This window comes from Quercus lobata, chromosome 4, assembly GCF_001633185.2.
Source record: "Quercus lobata isolate SW786 chromosome 4, ValleyOak3.0 Primary Assembly, whole genome shotgun sequence".
NCBI lineage: Eukaryota > Viridiplantae > Streptophyta > Magnoliopsida > Fagales > Fagaceae > Quercus > Quercus lobata.
The window spans coordinates 41283266-41308479 of record NC_044907.1 but is presented as its reverse complement, the minus strand read 5'-3'; the positions used below and the strand labels follow the sequence as shown (position 1 = coordinate 41308479).

Here is a 25214-nt window from a genome sequence, read left to right as displayed (position 1 = left end):
TCGAACCTCCATTTTGAGAGGCAATAACACGACTCCACCCATTCACATGGGTTTGGCCCAACATCCTGTAAAATGGGCCAGGGACGCGGTCTCTCATATTAGCTTGTCTTTGAGAAGAAATTATTAGCTTTTATGCACTCTGGTTGTGCCTATTATATAAGTACTTTGTGATGACTAATTTGGAGTCATTGAAGCAATTAAAGATTGGTTTCTTAAAGATTTATTAGATACTTCAAGCAATCCTAACATATTTATTGCTAACAAAATCAAAGGCCATAGCTTGGAGAAACTAGCACAGTTATATATTACTTGTGCAGCAATTTTACATTCTTTAAAATAAGTAATATGAGGTGGAATGCTGCCAGCTACAACAAATTTATAGTAGATAATGCAAATGCTCCTCAACTGAGAATGGTCATGCAGTGGTCTATGGAGAAAATCAGCAATGTTAATGCCAAAACATCCCTTTAAAACAGAGGAAGAAAAACATTTATGACAATACATATGTAGCCACTCACTCCCAAATTTAGGAAAGCAGTTGATCGATTATCTCACAATTCACTTTTAATTGGTGAGTAAGCAAATTCTATTGTCATCAAAACATGACTTAAAGCCCTATATGCATTCAAAAAATGAACAATAGTTTAGTACATGCCATTGCATTTAAAAATATTAATCAGTTGTATATATAATTAAGTCTAACTAGAAGTTAGTCAAACATGCACTTGTACAATCTAACATGTTTGAGTATTCAGCAAAAAAAAAAAAAAAAAAAACCCATGTTTGAGTAGCTTCTTTAGTTACAAAAAATTTGCTACATGTGCAATCAGTTATCTAAGTTGTCAGATACGCTGTTTAAAAAATGTCCAAAAAATACTGTCCACTGTGCAATATTAGCCATGTCCACTATGCAATATAATCTCAGACAAACTACTAAAAAATATTGTCCAAGCCATGTCCACTGCAATATACCTGGAGAGAGAGAATCGAGAGAGGTCACCAATGAGAAATTTCAAATAAGCTTCTTATATATATATATATATATATATATATATAAATTAGTTTCGGTCATGTAGCATCTTAAGTTATTCCCCAAAAATTTTGGTATTATCTAACGTAAGATGAAACTGTCAAATGTGAGTAAACAATAAGGAAACCATTGAATGTGACAAAAGTACTGTCAAATGTGATGTTAGTACTACCCAAAGTGATGATAGAACTGTCAAATGTGAGGAAAAAAAATTAGGGTATCTCCAAATATGACAAAAGTATTATCAGATGTGATATTGGTACTGCCCAATGTGACGATAGAACTATCAAATGTGAAAACAAATTAGGGCAGCATCGAATGTGACAAAAGTATAGTCAGATGTGATATTAATAATGCCCAATGTGATGATAAAACTATCAAATGTGAAAAAAAAAATAATGGTGACACAGAATTTGACAAAAGTACAGTCAGATGTGATGTAGGTATTAACCAATGTGACGATGGAACTATCAAATGTGAGAAAACAAATTATGGAAAACTAGGGTATCACTGAATGTGACAAAAGTAAGGTCATATATGATATTGAGAGGAGATTTGTACCCAAATACAACTCACACTTATTCAGAGTGTAGAGAGTGTTTTGGAGCTTGGGAAGCTTTGGGGAATTGCCAAAAGAAGCCGGTGAGGCTTAGCGGATGTAATCAGGCATATTGCGAGATCCGGAAAGCTAGACAAGACACGGTTCCGAGAAGCCTTGTTGAAGTAGGAGCTTGGAGGGCTTAAATACATTGAGTAGATTAAGCTTGGAGGGTCTCTTGCTATTCGTGTATCCCAACTTATTCTCTAATGGATCATTTTACCGCTTGGAGGGTAGCGGAAAGGTTTTTCGCCGAGTTCTTTGGTTTTCTCTTCAATAACACATCGGCTTGTTATCTTGTGTTTGCATTTTCTCTTCCCTTATTCTTGTGCTTTACTTTTATTTTTTGTTATTCTTGTTTATGCACTAGAGTAGTATCGGTTGATTGCGCTTCATTTACTCTTATTTCCGCACTTAGATAAGTTAGAGTAAAAGCAATCTAGTCGTAATTTTTTATTGGGGATCTAAACAAACTCTTGTGTTTTTAACATATTTTCGAGCTTTCAAAAATAAGGGAACATCCACGGAGTTGTAGGAATTTCACTATTATCAGGGAAAAGTACAAAATGCGGCTACAATTTTTCTCTCTCAAAACACGGCAACAACACCCACAATAAAACCCTAATCACCAAAGTCAGTTTCTATATACAAAACGGGCCAAAAAAATTTTCCTGTGGCCATTGCTCCCGGATCCCCAAAAGGCTTTTCCATAAGCACTCTAGCTTAAGCCTATTGACCCAAGCCTCCACTCCTTAGATTAAGTCTCAGTAAATCTTCCATTAAAAACCACGCAATATTATTTGGGTCGAGTCATTGAACTGGATCAAACAAAACTAGACTCCACAAAACCCAACAAATCTCCCACTTGGAGACTAGTTCAATCACTAACATCAACCGCAATCCTCCAAAAACACAAACCCCTCACCCCTGCAACTCATCCTCCTGTCCTTAAGCTAGAAGGCTAACTGAAACTGCACACAGTTTCAGCTTCTCAATAGTGACACCCTTAGTCAACATGTCTACCGGGTTCTTAGATCCACAAATCTTCTTAAGTATTACCAACTTATCTTCAACAAGGTAATGGATAAAGTGATATTTTGTCTGTATATGCTTCGACTTTGAATGAAAAGCCAAATTTTTTGTAAGAAAAATTTCACTCTGACTATCACTATGTATAATGCCCATCTCCTGCTTCTTACCCAATTCATCTAAGAAACCATGTAGCCAAATCATCTCCTTTCCAGCTTTAGTTGCTGCAACATACTCAGCTTCTGTAGTAGACAAAGTAACAATCTTCTGTAGATTTGAAGCCCATGATATAGCTATACCACCCAGAGTAAAAACAAACCCAATAGTACTCTTTCTACTATCAATATCACTAGCAAAATCAACATCTACATAACCCTGCAGTTTCAAACTTGCACTTGTGAAGCAAAGACATGTATCTGATGAACCCTTCAGATATCTCAGAATCCACTTGACTGCCTCCCAATGCTGCTTTCCAAGCCTACTCATGAATCTGCTCACAACTCCCACTGCATGTGCAATGTCTGGCCTTGTACATACCATAGCATACATCAAGTTGCCAATAGCTGAGGCATAGGGCACCTTGCTCATATGGTCCCTTTCTTCTTCTGTCTTCGGTGACTGTTCTTTGTTTAGTTTGAAATGACTACCCAAGAGTGTGCTAACTGGTTTAGCTTCATTCATGTTGAACCTGCTGAGAACTTTCTTCACATACTTTGACTATGAAAGCTTTAATGTACCATTAGCCATGTCTCTAATGATTCTCATACCAAGGATTTGCTTTACAACTCCCAAATCCTTCATTGCAAACTGTTTGGACAACTGCTTCTTTAGATTATTAATCTTCTCAATGCTAGACCTTGTAATAAGCATATCATTCACATACAACAGTAATATGATGTAAGAATTGTCAAAAAACTTAACATAGCAACAGTGATTAGCTTCACATCTCTTGAACCCAATTCTATGCATAAAACTGTCAAATTTCTTGTACCACTGTCTAGGAGCTTGTTTTAGGCCATACAAGCTCTTTCTCAGTTTGCAGACTAGATTCTCTTATCCCTAAACAATGAACCCTTTTGGCTGAATCATGTAAAGGTCTTCCTCCAAGTCACCATGAAGGAATACCGTCTTCACATCTAACTGCTTAAGATATAAATTTTCTGCAACCACCATTCCCAGTACCAGTCTGATTATTAACATCTTCACAACCGGAGAAAATATCTCTGTGTAGTCAATGCCCTCCTTCTGCTAGAACCCTTTAACAACTAATTTGGCCTTGTAACGTTTGCTACCATCATGCTCATTCTTTATTCTGTATATCCACTTGTTGTGCAAAGCCTTCCTTCCTACTGGCAATTCAGTCAATTCCCATGTCTGATTCCCCAATAAGGAATCCATCTCATCCTTCATGGCTAACTCCCACTTGCTTGAATTCTCATTTTGGAAGGCTTCATCATAACACTCTGCCTCACCACCATCAGTCAACAGGAGATAATTTAAAACAGGTGAATAACGCTGTGGAGGTCTAATGTTCTTGGAAGATCTGCGAACTTCAGCTACAAGTGTACTCAGATCTACCTGTGAATTTACATTCTCCTTATCTTCTTCACCCCTTTTCTAGATAGAACTTTTAATCAATTCATCTAAGTTGACAGACTCAGATTTCTTTTGATATATCTTTGTAACATCTGACACTACAATTGACCTGTCCTTGTACATAACTTGTTCATTGAATATCACATTTCTACTTCTGATGATTTTCCTGTTTTGTTCATCCCAAAACCTATAGCCAAATTTCTCATCACTATAGCCAATGAAAAAACATATTTTAGACTTTGCATCAAGTTTACTACGAGCATCAGAATCAATATGAACATAAGAAACACAACCAAAAATTTTAAATGTGAAAACTTTACCTTTTTACCGCTCCAAACCTCCTCAGGAAGTCTGAACTCTATAGGAACTGATGGTCTTCGGTTTATCAGGTAAGGTGCAGTGCTAACAGCATCAGCCTAGAAAGTTTTTGGTAGTCCAGCATGCAACCTCATACTTCTAGCACCCTTATTGAGAGTTCTGTTCATGCGCTCAGCCACACCATTTTGCTGTGGTATCCTAGGAATGGTCTTCTCCATCCTAATTCCCTGTGCAACACAATACTCATTAAACCCTCTATTTATGTACTCTCTTCCATTATCTGGCCTCAAACATTTTACTTTCAAACTTGTTTCTGTCTCAACCATGGCCTTCCACTTCTTAAAAGTTTCAAATACATCAAATTTATTTTTCAGAAAATAAACTCATACCTTTCTGCTTGAGTCATCAATAAAAGTGATGTAGCACCTTGAACATCCAAGGGATACAACCGGAGAAGGCCCCCACAAATTAGTGTGTACTAATTTCAATTTTTTTAGCCTTCGGTATCCTGCCAGTTTTCAAGAAGCTTACATTTTTCTGCTCTTCTAAGATGCAACTTTACACATGTCAAAATCAATAGATTTCAATTCTGATAGTTTTTCTTTTAACAGCAGCATCTTCATTCCTTTCTCACTCATGTGACCAAGTCTGCGGTGCCATAGGCTTGTATCAGTACTTGCATCAGCAACTACAATTGTGTCTCTTGGACATGAGGTCATATACAGAGTACCGGTCTTCTTTCCACGAGCCAATACCCTATCTCCTTTTGTAACCTTCCAAGTACCACCAACAAATAGTATTGCATGTCCTTCATCATCAAGTTGTTCAACAGAAATTAGATTCCTCCTCAGGTCAGGAATATATCGAACCTTCTCCAGTAACCAAACAGATCCATTGGGCAACAATATCCAAACGTCTCCCATACCTACAACATCCAAGGCTAAACCATCAGCCAAATACACCTTACCAAAATCACATGCAACATAATTCTATATGATTTCTCAGTGTGGAGTGGTATGAAATGAAGCTCTTGAGTCCAAAACCCAATTATCAAGTGGACTGTCTACTGCAAGAAGTAATGTATCCTGTACCTCTTCTGTTACAACATTAGCAGAATTATCTTCATTCTTCTTCTTAGGACTTTTGCATTGCCTCCTAAAATGACCTGTTTTCCCACAGTTCCAACGTTGTAATTGTTGGCCTGATCTAGATTTGCTTCTATTCCGATTAGAATTTCTGGATTTTGATCTACCCCGGTTTGAATTTCTGTCATTACGTTTGCCTCTTGTCTCAAGGTTTAGGGCAGAATCAGATCCTGAGGTTTCGCCTGCATTTCTTCTACAAATCTCCTCAACCAGAATTAAATCTCTTATATCATTGTACTTGAGTTTTTCCTTTCCCGTAGAATTGTTAAATGCCATCCTCATTGCCTCCCAACTGTTTGGCAAAGAAGCCGAAACGATCAGAGAACGAATCTCATCATCAAAATCAATTTCTACAGACGACAATTGATTTGTGATAGTGTTAAATTCGTTCAGATGTTGTGCTACTAATGCATTCTCTACCATCTTCAAATTAAACAATTTCTTCATCAAAAGCACCTTATTGTTTGCAAACAGCTTTTTATACATACCGGACAAAGCCTTCATCAGATCTGCTATGGTCTTCTCCTTTACAACATTGTGTGCAACAGACCTAGACAGAATTAACCTAATAACTCCCAGAACTTGTCTGTCAAGAAGTGCCCATTCCTTAGCCTTCATAGTCTCAGGTTTTGTCCCCAAAAGAGGCAGATGCAATTTCCTCCCATAGAGATAATCTTCAATCTGCATCCTCCAATACACGAAATCTATGCCATCAAACTTTTCTATTTCAAACGCCTTTCCTGCTTCCTCTGCCATTGCTCCCACTCAAACCTAACCTTAGGCTCTGATACCAGTTGTAGGGAATTAACCAGAATTCCCAACCTGTGAGAAACAAAAAAATAGAGAAAACACAAGCCAAAGAGACATAAAAATTAAAAAATAAAAATAAAAATACATGCACAAGACAGTATTTACGTGGTTCGGCAATTTGCCTACATCCACGGAGTTGCAGGAATTTCACTATTATCAAGGAAAAATACAAAGTGCGGCTACAATTTTTCTCTCTCACAAAACACGACAATAACACCCACAATAAAACCCTAATCACCAAAGTCGGTTTCCATATACAACCCCCAAGAGGCTTGTCCATGAGCGCTCCAGCTTGGGCCTATCGGCCCAAGCCTCTACTCCATGGACTAAGCCTCAATAAATCTCCCATTAAAAACCACGCAATATTATTCGGGTCGGGTCGGGTCGGGTCATCGAACCGGATCAAACAAAACTAGGCTCCACAAATCCCAACACCCTCCACCTGAAAACTAGCTATAAAGCTAATTTTGATGCTGCCATTTTTGACGAAACAAGCTCTGTTGGGATAGGTGTGGCGTTCAGGGATCATTCAGGTAGCATTGTTGCTGCCTTAAGTCAGAGGATTGAGTCCTTTCATTCGATTGAGTTGGCTGAAGCTTTGGCTGCGAAGCGAGCTGTGATGCTGGCTAGGGAGCTTAGTTTGTTTGATGTCATTTTTGAAGGTGATTGTCTTCGAGTGGTTCAAGCTCTAAGGTGTTCTGGTCATTGCAATATGTTGTTTGGGCACGTTTTTAAGAAGTCTAAGAGGCTTGGTTGTTCCTTATGACAATGTCAATTTCAGCATGTTCATCAAGAAGAGAATAAGTTGGCTCATGGTTAAGGTAGGAGAGAAGTTTTTACTGTAGACACTATTGTATGGGTAGAAGAACTACCTTTTGATTTGGAGTCTATCTTCCAATCTGATTTACCTTAATCTTTTTAATAAAATTACGCTTACTTTCTTCTCAAAATTTTTTTTTTTTTTTGATATTCTTTAGAAAATCACATGCATATATACTTTGATAGAGATTAACAGAATTATTTATATAATATATGTAGACTATTATAATAGAAACTGGACCAATTATAAATAATAACACAAACTCTAATAAAATTAGATAGTTCTTCAATTTAAAATAACATGCAATTTCAAGCGAATTATGTGTTCAAGAAAAATCTAATTTGCACTTTTACTTGTCAAAGCGAATTATCCTATAAAAATTTCAACATATTTTCTCAAAAAAATTGTGCTTCTTTTTCTAGAAATAAACTACAAATTAAAGGGACCTTGGAAGTTTTTAAGGCTGCAAAAGGGGCTTCGTGGCATCATGTTCTTCAAAGGCAAATGTGGCCGAGTAATAAAGTCATTAGGATCGTCCAAATGTTTTCACTAAAGGTGATTAGCAGGCAAAGGATCTTTGTTCCAATGCCAAACGCAAGGATTCCTACTTCGTTAGGGACCATGACTTTAAAAGAGTAGAGCTCTAGGAGAGAGAGCATAATGATTGAATTGCTCCCAAAGCCAAATTTGTAGAAAGGCTACTGGATTGAAAGTCTCAATCTGAAATTTTAACCAGGAACATTTGAGGTTGTCCTAAAAGAAATCCAAATGGTGGTACGTACAAGATGCCAAGGAAATATGGGGCTAAAGGGGATGATTGGCCATTAGCTAGCTTAACAGCAGCAGAGAGATGGTGAGTTTGAAGATAGGTGATGAAGGCTTCCAATTATTAAGGGTTAGAATGTCCCTCACCAACCAAATAATCCACCATTTCTTTCCAAGAAATATCATCAGCTTGTTCTTCCACTCCATTTGCATACTCCCTTCAAACCAACCTAATTCAACCCCAAATGTTGGCATAGGAACTCTTGTCCACAATTACACTCTACACTCTAAATTTTTTGAATACCCGTTTTGCATCCTAAACTATGATCCATGTTACACTTGCACTCTAACATTAAATTTGTGGTTGACTTGGATGGACAAATATGGCATCATGTAAAAAGATCTAACTGCCCCACTTCTCAATTGTTTAAAAACAAATGAGAAATTATACTTTACCATCATAAACTTTGAATTTTCGTCTAAATTAACAGCAAATTTAACGTCAAGAGTGAAGTATAACAAGGGTCATTATTTAGGATGTAAAATGTGAATTAAAAAATTTTAGAGTGTAAAGTGTAATATGAAGTATAGTATTTTAAAGTGGTAAAATATAATTTTTTCAAAATTTTACACAAGTTTATGCGGATGCACTTTTAGAGAGGGCTTTTCACCGGCCCAAGGGTTTTAATAAAATCTACATATCTACTCTTCTTTGCTAATTTCAACACATGCTTTAAAAAAGACTTGCACCACTGCCCTTTCCAAGTACTTTACCACCTTTGCTTCAAGTCACATTGCCGACACAAAATAAAGAGTCTTAAGATTTCTTCCAACAGAGGAGTATCAAATGCTCCTCTAAATCTGTACTCTTATCTTGCCCGGAGGAGGCTAGAACCGTTTCAAAAAGTTGAACCTTTTAAAGCCGGTCCATGAATGCGCTAGGTTCTGTAGTACATAGAGACATACCTACTAAGACCGCCCTTAGCAGTAGAAGTACAAGATTTAAAGGCCTTGTCAGAACTGGGTGCAATATTTCCTCTAGCCACACTCAAACAAGGGACAAGCTATTAAGTACCACAACCCACAACAGCATTTTTGTCTGTGCATGCGTAGCTTACACCCATTATGAGCCCCACCTTAGACACATGCGAGTATACTACTAACTCAAGTTTAGAGCGGAGAAAGGTTTGAGTTTGTTAACCTGTATTAGGGTATGTGGACTTTAGGTCTATCTTATTTATTTGTATATTACATTTATTTATATATAGCATACTCTGCTTCCTATATAAAGACACGCATGTATATTTTATTATTTGAAAAATACAATACTTTTATGAAAAATATAAAAAGTTGTTAACAACATTTATTATTTTATGATTCTCCTAATAAAATATTTCTAAAAATGGTTCATAAACCAATGACCTTAAAGTATTGCTTAACATTTCCTCTAAATAAAATCTAGTATAAGCAGAAACCTTAAAAACACTCTCATATTTATGTAGGTACTATGAAGTTCCCAAGTTTTACATATATTAAATTAAAAATAGAAGAATAAAAACTTTCTAAACATAATGAAGGTATATTACTAGCCTTTTTTTTTTTTCTTTTTCTTTTTTTTCTTTTTCTTTTTTTTTTTTTTCTTTTTTTGAGGGGAAGGTATATTACTAGCTAGTGAAGCTTTTCTCTTGGGGAATAACTACTCGAGAAATAGCCATTAAGCAGAAAACTCAGCATGACAGTATTAATTTTGCATTAAAAGGATTAAGTTTTTATGATCAGGGTCTACACCTTAAAAATTGTACTAGAATGGCAAGGGGGGGCAAACCATGACTTATTTTGTTTTTCAACATCTCGAAATTTAGTGACTGAAAACATTAGTGCGACATTGCGCATTCCACTAAAGTTGAAAATAGTTATGGCCACAAATCTGATAGTTGGCTTTCTTTTCTGTTCTTGTCTCTTATTTAATTTTCTATTTTCGTATAAAAGGGTTTTCAATAAAGGTCAAATTTAATGACACTTCTTGAAAAATTAATACATGAATTAGCAATAAGAGAATATGACCAACAAATACCAAACCTATTAGCAAAAGAAACAGGATCACATCTTTCATGTTTCATAACCAAATTGCAAAAAACAAAAACAAAAAAGAAAACCCAAAAACCAAAAAAAGAAAAAGAAAAGTATGGATACCCAGAATATCATATAATATAACATCTAGTATATAAGATCTATATTATTTGTAAACATTATTATAAAACCATCCTTAAACCCTGCTCTTGATCACAACTCTAAGGGGATTCTTCATCACCACAGTGAACTCCAACTTCCCAGCAAAATCCAATTCATCTTTCATGTTTCATAACCAAATTGCAAAAAACAAAAACAAAAAAGAAAACCCAAAAACCAAAAAAAGAAAAAGAAAAGTATGGATACCCGAAATATCATATAATATAACATCTAGTATATAAGATCTATATTATTTGTAAACATTATTATAAAACCATCCTTAAACCCTGCTCTTGATCACAGCTCTAAGGGTATTCTTCATCACCACAGTGAACTCCAACTTCGCAGCAAAATCCAATTTATTACCAGGCGGGTAAGCACTCCACTCAAATTCTTGCACCATTCTTGCTAGCATAAGATGAACATGCACAGTGGCCATGCTCAAACCAGGACATATTCTCCTTCCAACCCCAAATGGCATCATCTTCACCGCGGTTACTCCAGTTATATCCGCGTCCTCCTTCCCCGAAAAGAATCGATCCGGGTCGAATTTTGATGGGTTCGACCACAGTTTCGGGTCCTCACTAATACCAGGCAAGTAAATCTCGACGTTTACATCAGTTGGTACATCATATCCTGCCAACGTTGTTGGCTCTGTCACTGCATGTGTCAGTGAAAAATAGGTAGGTGGGTGCTTTCGTAGCAATTCTTTTACCACTGCGTGTAAATACGGCATGTTCTCCACATCTTTCTCGTCCACTCTTCGATCACCGACTGAAACTTTAATCTCTTCGTACAGCTTGTCTTGAACATGTGGATTGGCTATGAGCTGTGCTATACCCCACTCGATTGCCGTACCTTTTAGAATTATGATAAAATCATTAAATTCTGAATTTCCAAACCATTTAAGCTTTTGGGATATTCTATAATTATTTATCTTTGTTTTACATCCAATTTAAAAATAGTTAAAAGTCCAAAAGTGCTGATCTCCTATTTAAAAAGTTGGATAAAAAGTTAAAAATCCAACTCCATAAAACCCATTTATTAGGGCTAGACTTGGTTAGTTGCTCCGGTATACTAGTCAAGATCGTAATACAATACACTCGAGCATTAAACCTAATCTTAGCCCTATTTATTAAAGGCGATCTAGACCTCACATGATAGAGAGAGTGCATAAATTATGGAAAAAACCTAGTGGTACAATTTATACCACAACTCGTCTATACAATAAATTGTGGTTGATGAAAGGGTCATAATAGATCCATGTGAGAATACCTCTTCACTAGCCATAACTTGTCGTCACATAGACAAATTATGCCACAAGTTATGACACCAGAATTACTATAAATTATGCACCCAATATATTAGAGTATTAGACATGTCAAAATCATGAGAAATGACGATTTATTATGGTCTAGACTCAGACCTGAGAAGAAATGTAGAAATTATTAGATAAATAATTAAATTCATTATTTTCTAAATGCACTTTGACATTTCTATTTTAAGTATTATGAACAATTGAATAATTTATGAGTACCTGTAGTGTCGGTTCCACCATTGATGAACTCGGAACAAAGTGTGACTAGTTCGGGATTTGTCGGATTACGATTCTCGATCTTGAGGTCAAAGAGGGTGTCGAGGTATGAAAACGACGTTGCCGTTTTATCAGATCCGGGGTTTTTGAGTGCCTTCCTACGCTTCTCGATGTGCGGGACTATGAAATCGATTTGTTGTTTTCGAACCTCTAAGGCATTCTTCCTTTGCTTTGAGAAAAAGGGGCTCAAAATTGGGAGATAATCATCTATTCTTGGGTCGAGTGTGATCAAAACACTTTTCATCACCTGATCAAATTTTTCGTTCGTCTCTTCGTCCATTTCGAACCCAAAACACATCGATAAGAGGATACAAAACACAGCAAAGCGAGCGTTTTTTAAGACCCAAACAACACCATCATTGGACTTAGCCTCAGTTCGAAGCCTATTGATGAGTTTCTCCATAGCTGTGTCCCTCACTTGGCGAAACTCCTTGAGCCTGCTCGAGCTAAGCATGTTTTGGACCATGTTGCGTCTCAATGAACGCCAAACAGGCCCATAAAGCGCGGCGTTGACAGTGAATTTGTTGCAGCTAAATATGTTCCTTGTTGGATTTTCTCGAGGTCGAGTAGCAAATAGCTGACCCTTTTCGACTAAGGCTTCGTGGACTAGTTTTGCATCGTTTAGAATGATCATAGTTCTGGTCCCCATTCTTAAGGTAAAGATTGGACCATACTTTGATCGAAGCCCATCAACATACTCGAAGAATGGTTTCCCCGAGTTTGCTACTTGGAAAAGGTTCCCAACAACAGGCCATCCGGGTGGACCTGGAGGAAGGTTGAGTTTCTTGGATTTGGTTTTATGTGTGAGAAAGAAAATTAAGGCTGAAAGAAAGAAAGCTAGGAATGTGAAAAAGAGATGGTAGTATGAGGAAAGTGAAGAAGGGGAAAAAGATAAAGACAGAAGGGAAGCCATTTGGAGTTTGGGCTATAGGAAGAGAAGAAATGGGGAAGGGAATGCGCGTACCATACATGAACTAAGGTTGGAAGATATATATGGTATGAAAATGGGAAGAGCATGAAATTGCAGGTGGGTTTATTTAAAGCACCATGAAAGGTTTTGCTACCAGAGCAGGATTGGTTGGTGAAGATTATTAAATGCTTGGTGCTTAGAAATCGGTATAAGGCAAAAAAATATAAACCATGGGCAGGAAAAGGGGTTGAGAGATTAAAAATGAGAGACAGTTAAATGTATTTATTGCATTCAACTACTACTTAAATGTGAACATGAAAATGACAGGTATTACTTATTAGGTACACTTATTTCACCTCTGGGAGGAGAAAATTGGATATGAAAATGTTGTGGCTCACAGAGTCACAGTTCAAAAGGATTTTTAGTGGAAGAGTAGCCAGTAATTACTGCTAGTCACTTGCCTTTGGTGAATATGAACAAAATTCAATTCAAAGGCTTGCAAACGCCGCCTTTATAGCTTGAGGGACTAAGGCTCTGAAAAGGAGAGCCTTAAATGTAGAGTCTGAAGCTCACAGTCTGTCACCTGACTCACTCTATCTTCACGGACGCAGTATGGGTCTAGGATTTTTATAGTATTGAATTCGTTAAAATGGTAATATAGGTTAAAAAATAGATACTTGTTACAATTTTAATGGATACAGTGTTATTGGATATTGGACCTAATTTAGATTTTATCTTTTCCATCTCATTAATGACCCGTTTGAACGGAGAGAAAAAAGAAAGAAAGTGAAAGAGAGTAGAATAAAATTAACTAAAAATAAACTAATTTTGAATTAAATTTACTCTCTTTCTCCAAACGAAACATAAGTCATCTGAGCGCTGACCTGCTTCAAGTTCCATCAAATTTTGGTAAGACTAGTGAACTAAAGTCGACGTGACCGGAAAAGAGAAGAACCTTGACATGCATATGAACTCATTTAGCACAGTAATTATGTATGTTTCAAGTTCATTTCTACCATAACTGATTTAGGATCAAGAGCATGGTACAAGCGATGTATCTTGATTTTTGCAATGATGAGATAGGTGTTATGATAACAGAAACTATGATATCAATTAGTTGTGATAATAAAAATTTATGTCAATTTATTTTTTTAACAAGAGACAGAGATTTTCCTTCCCCTCCATGAAAGAATCAAGCAAAGCCTGATTAATAATTTAAGATAATTTCTAACTAATCTTATCTTAACTCAAATTCCGCCATGCAATCTTCTTTCTCAGAATGTAAACAATTAAATATACACAAATTTTCAATTCTATACATTAAATTTACACAATATTTCAAAAAATGTATACAATTCTGAATATTTAATTTACATGATTTTTCAAAGAATTTACCTAATTTTATATATTCAAAATACACAAATTTTCAACTGTGTAAATTCAATGTATAAAATATCTCAAGAATGTATAGAATTCTTTACATTCTCTTTACATTCAATGTATACAATTTTTCAATGAATGTACAGAAGTTTGTACATTCAATGTACACAATTTTTCAAAGAATGTACACTATTATGTATATATAATGTATATAACTTTTTAATTGACAACTTTTCAAAGAATTTACAAATTTTTGTACATTAAATGTGTTGGAAAATAATAGTGAATAAACAAGTTTGATACAACAAACAATGTCCCAAATAATTAGCAAGAATGTAAATAAGCAATAATAATATAAATTTAAGTAAAGTTAGGAACAATCTCACAGTGCTATAGAATCACGCAAAGAGCGTTGTCCTTAAAAGTTGATTCGTGCCACCCAAAGTAAAACTTGGTGCGATTGATTCTCTTGGCCAAACAACCCCCCAGGATTAGACTATAGCGTCGACCTTTGTGATGTACGCACTTCCACTCACAAAAGGTTTAAGAACAACTCTCTATTGCCTTTCCTTAGAACAAATATTCTTGTAGAAAAAATATGTGGGAGAGGAAGATAGTAGACTTGTGTATATCTAAAAATATAGAGTAGTAAAAAGACTCTTTAGAGAGTGTGTTATGATGAGTATTATATAGGCTACTTATGAAGATAATAGTCTATAGTTATTAGTTACTAATAACTCTTAAAAGCCCAACGGCTATATTATCAATTATTGCCTAACGGTTATTTTTCTCATAATTTCCCAACGGCTATAAAATAAATAAGAATAAAAGTGTTACTCATAAATTTCCAACGGTTAGAAAATAAATAAGAATAAAAGTGTTTGGAACACACACCACACCAACAAAATGTACACATTTTTTTCAAAGAATGTATGATATATATATTTACATTTAATATACACAATTTTGTATGAATTAAGACAATTTTGTATATTCAAGATACGTAATTTTTCAAAAAGTGTATACAATTTTGTTCGTTCAATGTAATCAATTCGTATAAGACTAGACACAATTTTGTACACTCAATGCAGACAATTTCTCAAAGAATGTTCATAATTCTCAATTTTTAATATACAAAATATTTCAAAGAATGTACACAATTATGTATATTTAATTACATATTTTTTCAATTCTATACATTCCATATACACAATATTTCAAAGAATGAACACAATTTTACACAATCAATGTGCATAATTTTTTAAAGAATGTACACAATTTTGTATATTCGAAGTATATAATTATTCCAAAAAAAATTCATAATTTTGTTTATATAATGTACACAATTTTTCAACGAATAAAAAAAATTTACATTCAACGTAGGCAATTTTTCATAAAATGTATAAAATTATGTACAATCAATGTATGAAAATTTTGAAAGAATGTATACAATTCTATATATTCAATTTATAATTTTTTTTTGATTATGTACATTCAATACACCAAATTGTTCCAAGAATCTACACAATTCTATATATTCAAAATACATAGTTTCTAAGAGAATCTAAAAAATATGTATGTTCAATGTATACAATTTTTAAAGAATTTACACAATTCTATATATTCAAAGGACATAATGTTTTAAACATAGAACACAAAAAGTAGTACATATAATTTGTATCCCAAAAACCTCCGATTCTAGGTATTATTACATCATTGATTAAGTAACCACCTGAAGGAATCAATTGCACTATCATTCTTAGGTCACGGTTCTCACAATTATAATGTCATTAATTGAGAGTTGAGGTAGGGTTTTCAACAAGTGAAAATGATTAATTTTTCTATTAATAAATAAGGTTATAAGGTAAGAATTAGAACAATAAAAAACAAAAAAAAACATGCATTTCTTGGACGGGTTTTCAAAATGATAGCATCTCATTTCTTTGAACAATTCCCCGTTTGTTGTAATATTAATATTTGTCATAGATTCGATCCACCAAGTATTTGTTGATGATTCAACACCCATTCCTTTTGTCAATTACATCTCTATTTGATTCGTTGGTTTGATTCTTCTTGGACACTTTCTCTTCTATGTCCCACTCCTCCTCAGCCTACTCTTTTTATGCAACCATCTATAACTTTTTCGATTATGTTATGATATAAATTGTGATATCTTTAACGGACAAGATTGAACTATAATTAATTTGTTGGAATCGTTTTCCTTCTTTTTCTTCTTCCCCAAAATGACATTTATGGAAAGTGATGTTATCATGATTTATTTGCTCAAATGTTTTAGGAATGTCAAAATATAGTTCCAAGACATTGGCATATAATTATTAAGCGCCATGGGGAGTTAAGTTGCACTTCAACCTCCGATAGGTGTTTGAAATGAGCAAATTCTTTAGTAATAAATCGACCTTCCATAATTATCACAAAATTTTCAATTAACAGTGTGATTCCCAAGATATTGTTTTTGTGGAAGATCCCTAACAACCTAGGATTTGATTGAGTTGATTTATCCTAATTGTATTTTGGAATGTTAATTATTGTAAATAGATAGCCAAATCAAAATTTTGATAAAGTTTGAATTGGTTTAACCAAAATTCAATTGAAAACCCAACAATTTGATCAAAGTAAATATATTCCACAACAAAGACCACATAATTTCTTCAATTTTACAATTCAAAAGCCAAAATTGTTCTTGAGTCAAGTGAGATATTGCCAAAAATAAAAATTACTTAATTGAGAATTTATTTTGTGGAAAATTCCATGGATTTCTTGGGGAAAATGTTGAAAATTTTATAGGAAAACATGTTGTAATTCCCTTGGAAGATAGCTCTTAAAGCTTTGAAAGTAACGATGTATTTTTTATTTTTGGTTAATCTTTTTCAAAATATGCGTGTGATTTTCTTGAGAAATTCAATTCATTCACAAATATTTTGATTAGGATACGTGTTTGAGCTTGTTTATGTATTTACCGCACCAAAAAATCAAAGTAACGATTACTACAAATTTCGTAAAATCCATACTTGTTAACACAAAATGCATGAACTTTAGGAAGGCAAGGTCAGAAAAACCCCTTCCTCTCCTCTACCAACTCCCACATTAGGAAAAAGTGAAAAAAAAATACAAAAATACAAAAACTTGACAAAATGCTACATACTCATAAACACTCACCCATAAAAACTTGTCACCATATCCATTGATAGCAATTGCCTAACAATAATAGCGACTGAAAAACAACTTTCAAACCCACAAATCAATGCAATAGATTGACTTGTCTACTCTAAGATACAATATCCCAACTAAATTATAATATGATTTACGTTGATTCTACAATAATAGCATTCCATTAAGCTTCACTAGAAAAAACTACATTTATTTTCCCAAGCATTATAAACTATATATATTACGGTTTATTGATGTAAGTCACTTTCTATATATACATATAGTAGGTTTTTTGTATGGGCAAATGGTGTGAATGGGCCTATTAATAGGCATATAGGTCTTACTTTAAATCAATGGTAATTATACCTTATTTATACACACAAATATGAAGTCCTTAAAGTGTGAAGGTATGAGTTCCAGTAAATAAGAAAAAGATCGTCGCAATCATTATTCAGAGAAATTTTTAGACCTTATTATCACCCTCCTTCAATTGGACTCCTTCACTTTGAATCATGAATATGTCTTCTTTTAATTTTAACAAGAAAAGTTATCTTAATATCTTCGTGGTTCAATTATATCTCTATTCGATTCGTTGGTTTGATCCTTCTTGGACACTTTCTCTTGTTATGATTTAAATAGTGATATCTTTAATAGACAAGATTGAACCATAATTAATTTGTTGGAATCGTTTTCCTTCTTTCTCCTCTTCCCCATAATGACATTTATGGAAAGTGTTGTTATCATGATATCTTTACTCATATGTTTTAGGAATATCAAAATATAGTTCTTAGACTTTGACATATAATTATTAAGCGCCATGGGGAGTTAAGTTGCACTTCAACCTCCGATAGGTGTTTGAAATCAAAAAGTTCTTTAGTAATAAGTTTTGTTCGATCTTCCATAATTATCACAAAATTTTCCACTCACAGTGTGCTTCCTAAGATATTGCTTTTTTGAAAGAGCCCTAACAATCAAGGATTTGATTGAGTTGATTTATCCTAATTGTATTTTGGAATGTTAATTATTGTAAATTGATAGCCAAATCCAAATTTTGATCAAGTTTGAATTGATTTGACCAAAAATCAATTGAAAACCCAACAATTTGATCAAAGTAAATATATTCAATAACAGAGACCACATAATTTCTTTAATTCTACAATTCAAAAGCCAAAATTGTGCTTGAGTCAAGTGAGATATTGCCAAAAATAAAAAATACTTAGTTGAGAATTTGTTTTGTGGAAAAGACCATGGATTCTTGGGGAAAATGTTGAAAATTTTATAGGAAAACGTGTTGTAATTCCTAAAAGCTTACTTAGTGTGTAAACTAGTGGTGAATGTTTAGACCCCCAATTTCAAAATTACTAAAACAAGCTTATACTCATATAATATATGTACGGAATAATAAGTACAAGCTATACCCACACAACCAAACTACTCTAAGCCATAATATAATCACAATACAACAATAATTAAAAGTAAAGAGTAAGGGTTAGAGAGATGTAAAAACAAGATAACACTGACACGTGCTATCGAAGAGGAAACTGAAGAACTCAGTGAAAAACCTCTCCGCCGTCCTCCAAGTGGTAAAATGATCCATTAGAAAATCTGTTGGGATACATGAATAGCAATAGACCCTCCAAACCTAATCTACCCGATGCACCTAAGCCCTCCAAACTTCTTTCTCCAACAAGGTTAAGTCTAACCGTGTCTTCTCTAACTTTCAGAATCCCGTAATAAGCTCCATATTGCTCTCGCCGTCCTTGGCATCTTCCAATACTTCCCAAAGCTCCAAAAACACTCTCAACACTCTAAATGAGAGTGGGTTGTGTTTGGGTACAAATCTCCTCTCATTGGGTATAACAATGGGAAAGAGAAGGAGAAGAAACTACAAAGATTTCTCTCTAAGGATGAGTAGCTCTCTCTCTAATAACGTGAGTGTGTTGTAAAAACCTCTCTTAGGGTTTTCTCTCAATAGGCACCTTACCATTTCTTTTTGTTAATGTGGATATATATAGTATAAGTGATGGGAATACGAAAAGTCACAATTTTTAGTAAAACAGGGGAACTTAACGGGTCACTTGCAACTGGTGCAAGTCGCAAATCTAAGTTGCGAGTTAACCTCCTTGACAGGCTATACTGAGTTGGACACCTAGCCTGACTATTCACCTTCTTGCATGTGCTTCTCATGTAACATTCAGCTATCTTGATCAAATCTTCACCACTTAATACTAAACTCATTACAAATAAATCCCACAAAAATACAAGGAAATAAATTAATGCAATTACAACACTTTTTGTCATGGGATAAGCCAACACTAATGTTATGAGAAAAATCATAACTTAACAATTCCCTTGGAAGATAGCTCTTAAAGCTTTGAAATTAATGATGCATTTTCAATTTTTGGTTAATCTTTATCAAAATATGCGTGTGATTTTCTTGAAAAATTCAATTCATTCTTAACTCTTTTGATTAGGATATGTGTTTTATTTTTTTCCATTTTAAACTTTGTTTATTTTATAAGGAAAGTCAAACAAATACATAACAAGTTGTGATTTGTGAAACATAAAGTAGAACATAAAAAGTGGTACAAATGATTTGTATTCGATATACCCCAATTCTAGGCACTATGGCATCATTGATTGAGTAACCATGTCGTGGAATCAATTGCTCCGTCATTCTTAGGATGTGGTTCTCATAGTTACGAAGTCATTAATTGAGTGTTTAGGAGGGGTTTTCAATATCTAGAATTGTCATAAGGGGATCATTTTTCTATTAATAAATAAGTTCATTAGATAAGAATTAGATTTTAAAAAACAAAACAAACATGCATTTCTAGGATGTGGTTCTCACAATGATGTCATTGATAGCATCTCATTTCTTTGAACACTTTCTCTTATCTCATAATACTACTAATTGTCATGGATTCGGTTCACCAAGTGTTTGTTTAATGGTTCAACCATTATTCCGTTAGAAATGGTCATATATATATATATATATATATATATATATATATCTCTGTTCGATTCGTTGGTTTAATCATTCTTGGACACTTTTTCTTCCATATTCCATTCTTCCTCTCCTTGTTTTGTGTAACCATCTATAATTATTTTTTATTATGTTATTTTTTAAATTGTAATATCTTTAATGGACAAGATTGAACCATCATTAATTTGTTGGAATCATTTTCCTCCTTTCTCTTCTTTTGAAAATAAGAATTATGGAATGATGTAGAATAGATAGCACATGCCTTCTTGGAGCAGTAGGGGCGTAGGAAGTCACAATGCAAGATCAAAGGGGGGTGCCAGTAGGGGCCATCGGGGTAACAGTGTCAAAATTGCATGAAATTTGGCAGGTTAAAGGGAAACAATGTTCTGATCCAGATTCATGACTGCCATGAACGTCGCCAAAATTTAGGCGAATTCCTTCATTAAGACCCCATAACAGTGTTTTGCTATTTATAGTAATATTTGTTTTTCCTTAATAACTTTTAGTTTGAAAGTCAAAATAAGGTCCTGTCTATTTTGGGACGACCCTTAAGGTCAATAGTTTATGATTCTGCATTTAACTCAATTTTGCCATTTTTGGTAAATTTCAATATTTTGTCACATAATCGCGTAATTAGTGCGAATTAGGGTTTTTAAATGTTTATCTCAGTATTTATATGTTTTGTAGTCGTCAGAAGGCAAATTATACTATTATCAATAAACACAGACGTTTTGTCAAATTTTCTTCTTATGGATTCCAGTTTTATCTCCTTGTGGATTCAGGGAAACTCCTCGTGGATTCGAGATTTACTACCAGAAACTAATAGTTTAGTTTCTATTCCATCAAGAAAGCATCGTGTGTGCTTTTCTTCAGGCTTCCGTGACATCAGTTGGTATGAGAGCCTTGACTTACCCTGGTCTGATGGCTAACCAACGAGACAGTGACCACCACAACAATGATAGCGATGACAACGTCAACAACCTAGTCCTCATTAGGGCTGAGTTCCTTGATTTTCGTGATGAAAATTAACAATTTCATGATTCAACCCAGTAGACTCTGGACTAGATTCAAGAAGCGCTTGCCACCTTGCTTAACTGAAACCCTAATCGCGATAATGAAGAGTGATGTGATAACCAAGTGTGTGGCCCTCCCCATCGTGGTCCAAACCGGAACAGGCAACAAGACTACAACAAAGAAGACAGTGAAGATGAGGAGTATGCAGAGAGAGTCCTTGGAAATCATCGTGGTCCTACGAGGGATAATGGCCGAGATTATCAAGAGCAGAGGGACTATCGGATGAAAGTAGAGTTACCATCCTCTAATGGTAAAGTCGCCATTGAAGAGTATCTGGATTGGGTCAATGAGGTGGAAAAGTTTTTTGATTATATGGGTACAGCAGATGACAAACAGGTGTGTTTGATGGCCTACAAATTGAAGGGAGGAGCATCTGCCTGGTGGGATCGCGTTCAATTAAACCGTACCCATGAATGAAAGCTTCCAATACGATCACGGAGGAGAATGAAAAGATTAATGGCAAATCGGTTCTTACCACTAGATTACCAACAGGAGTTGTTCAGACAGTACTAGGATTGCAAGTAAGGTACTTGGACAGTTAATGAGTACATGAAGGAGTTTGACAGGTTGGCAAATCACAATGATTTGGAGGAAACTAAAGATCAACAGATATCCAGATTTGTACACAAGTTGTGAGTTTCCATCCGAGATCAGGTATCCTTACAAACCCTATATACTTTGAATGAGGCTGTAACTCTATCCAAGAAAATAGAATATCAGCATCTTAGGGCAGGTTCGAAGTTTTCCAACCGCAGTTTGGAGTCCTCTAGTTCCACTGCCAACAAAGGTAAACAGTCCATGTTTACACCACGATCACAACCCGTGGTTAGGGAGAATAGTGGTGTCAACCAATCCACAGTGGCAGTAGCAGGTTTCGCAACCCAGCTGATAGCGAACACCAACTCCTATGTTGGGCCAACTAGGAATAAGTGCTACAGGTGCAGAGAACCAGGACATCAATCTAGTACTTGCCTTAAGTGAGCCGCAGTGAATTTGGTGGTGGCAGAAAAGGGCGAGGTAGAAGGTGAACAGGACAATGAAAAGGTGTATAATGATGTTGATTCATATGCCTATGATCCCAATGAGGTCCAAGAGGATGAGGAAGGCATGCCATTAGGGCAATCTTTGGTGATTCAGAGGTTGTTGCTCACACCAAGAGTGGAATACGGTGATTAGCGGAATGAGATCTTCCGAGCATGATATCAGTAAGAGGGTCTGTGATTTGATCATTGACAGTGGTAGTGTAAAGAACACTGCGTCGAAGAGTTTGGTTACCAAGCTGGGACTGAAAACAGAAAAGCATCCCTTTCCATACAAGATAGGTTGGATCAAGAAAGGTACGGAAACTCTTGTTATTCAACAATGTCGTGTTACTTTTTTTATGGGTAAATGTTATGTAGATGAAGTAGTTTGTGATGTTGTTGAAATGGATGTATGTCATTTAATACTAGGTAGACCTTGGCAGTATGATGTAGATGCTACTCATAGGTGTAAGGATAATGTGTATATGTTTTTTAAGAATGGCAGAAAAATTGTTCTTGGTCCTATTAAGGAAAACAATTTACCTAAAGCTTCTAAAGTGGAGGGGAAGCCAACACTCTTCATAGTGAACAATGAAGATGAGTTTGACAGGGAGTGTAAGGAGTTGAAATAGGTATATGCTGTAGTGGTGACGGATGGTGAGCCAAAGAAGGTTACTAAGATACCTGAGGCAATTCAACCATTAATCAAGGAGTTTGAAGTGCTTCTTCCAGAAGAGCTACCTGTAGGTTTACCACCAATGCGGGAAATCCAACATTGCATTGATTTAGCTCCTGGAGCTAGTCTACCAAATCTGCCACATTACAGGATGAATCCTCAAGAGGGTCAAATTCTACAAGGGTAGGTGGATGAGCTTCTAAGCAAGGGGCAGATCAGGGAGAGTATGAGTCCATATGCAGTACCGACATTGTTAACATCAAAGAAGGATGGGAGCTGGCATATGTGTGTGGATAGTCAAGCCATCAACAAGATCACAGTCAGGTATCGATTTCCTATTCCCTGACTAGATGACATGTTTGATATGCTGAGTGGGTCCAAGTGTTACACCAAGTTGGATCTCAAGAATGGGTATCACCAAATTCGGATCCGACCTGAAGATAAGAGTGGAAGACAGCTTTTAAAACAAAGGAAGGGTTGTATGAGTGGATGGTAATGCCTTTCAGATTGTCCAATGCACCTAGCACTTTCATGAAACTTATGAATTAAGTATTGAAACCATTTATTGGAAAGTTTGTGGTAGTTTATTTTGATGATATCCTAATTTACAGTAAGATAGAAGTAGCCCACTATAATCATGTGCGAGAAGTATTGGCAGTGTTACAGGCCAATGAGTTGTATATCAACTTGAAGAAGTGCAGCTTCTTGACTGATAAGTTGCTGTTCTTAGGGTATGTGGTCAGTGCGGATGGGATTCATGCTGATAAGGACAAGGTCTGTGCAGTCAAAGAATGGCCAACCCCAAAGACAGTGAGTGATGTGCCAAGCGTCCATGGGCTAGCAACCTTCTATCGGAGGTTTATTCGAGATTTCGGTAGTATAGTAGCCCTTATCACTGAGTGTTTGAAGAAGGGGAGGTTCTCATAGGGAAAGGAGGCAAAACAAAGTTTTGCCTTGATCAAGGAAAAGTTGAGCACAGCCCCGATTTTGGCATTGCCCAACTTGATCAAGGAAAAGTTTATGCATCTGTGGTCGGGATAGGCGCTGTTCTTTCACAAGACAATAGACCAGTAGCATTCTTTAGTGAGAAAGTTTGTGAAGCTCGAAGTAAATGGTTGGCCTATGAGCTGGAGTTCTTTGCTGTAGTACAGACTCTTAAGCATTAGGAGCACTACCTGATTCAGAGGGAGTTTGTATTATATAGAGATCATCAGGCATTGAATGTCACGACCCAAATCCATGGAACATGAATTTAGATGCATGACTAACTTGCTAATCTTACATAACTCAGTAAACATGATTAATTTAAACATAATTCAAAACTCCAAATAAACAATGCTATTGATAAATCTCTTACAATAACTAAAATCCACAAATTTAGAATAATCTCCAAAATACTGTGAAATCTAAAGCGGAATAAAAAAATAATTAATAGTCTTTTAAGACTTCAAGTATTATTGACTTCGCCTAAAACTCCCACGCTCTACCTTGCACCTTACCAAGCAATCCAAAGGTTATGTTCCCCAACTAAATTTTAATCTGAAAATTGTAATTGATGGGGTGAGTCACACGTCCAGTAAGTAATTATACAGAATACACAATGGAATAGAGTCAAGCAAAACACGAGTATTTTGCTTTTTCACAAACTCATTCAATGATATCAAAAATAATTATTCCACAAAACATATAATGAATCACTTAATACATATGTAATCACATCTTAAAATCATTTGAAATCACATACATAAAATTGATCAAAGCACAGTGTCACATATACACATCACATATTCTCATATACAATCCTGTGAGCAGATTTACACGTTTATCTGATCAATTCTAAAAACATTCATTTTGATTCACATATCACAAAACAAAATAAATACAAAATAGAATAATTTTCTTAATATTATCAATTATTCCAAATATAAAGGCATAGCGAATATCACAATATCGAATTGAACATAAATCAAAGGATGCTTGACTCTCTTAAGGAATGAATAAAAACTGAAGAGTTTATATAAATATTTTTACAATTCTTGAGTAAGTTTGAAAGCCCAATTTGCT

General features: G+C 35.2%; 1 protein-coding gene across 1 annotated transcript; it reads right to left on the bottom strand.

Annotated features, from left to right (window-relative positions):
- Positions 1 to 10193: 10193 nt before the first annotated feature.
- On the bottom strand, positions 10194 to 12991 carry LOC115986895 (cytochrome P450 77A3-like). Its single transcript, XM_031110261.1, has 2 exons — positions 11878 to 12991; positions 10194 to 11198 (listed from the first exon to the last, which is right to left on the bottom strand). Exons 1-2 carry the CDS (start codon positions 12845 to 12847, stop codon positions 10621 to 10623), a joined length of 1548 nt encoding a protein of 515 aa, XP_030966121.1. The 5' UTR covers positions 12848 to 12991; the 3' UTR covers positions 10194 to 10620.
- Positions 12992 to 25214: the final 12223 nt, after the last annotated feature.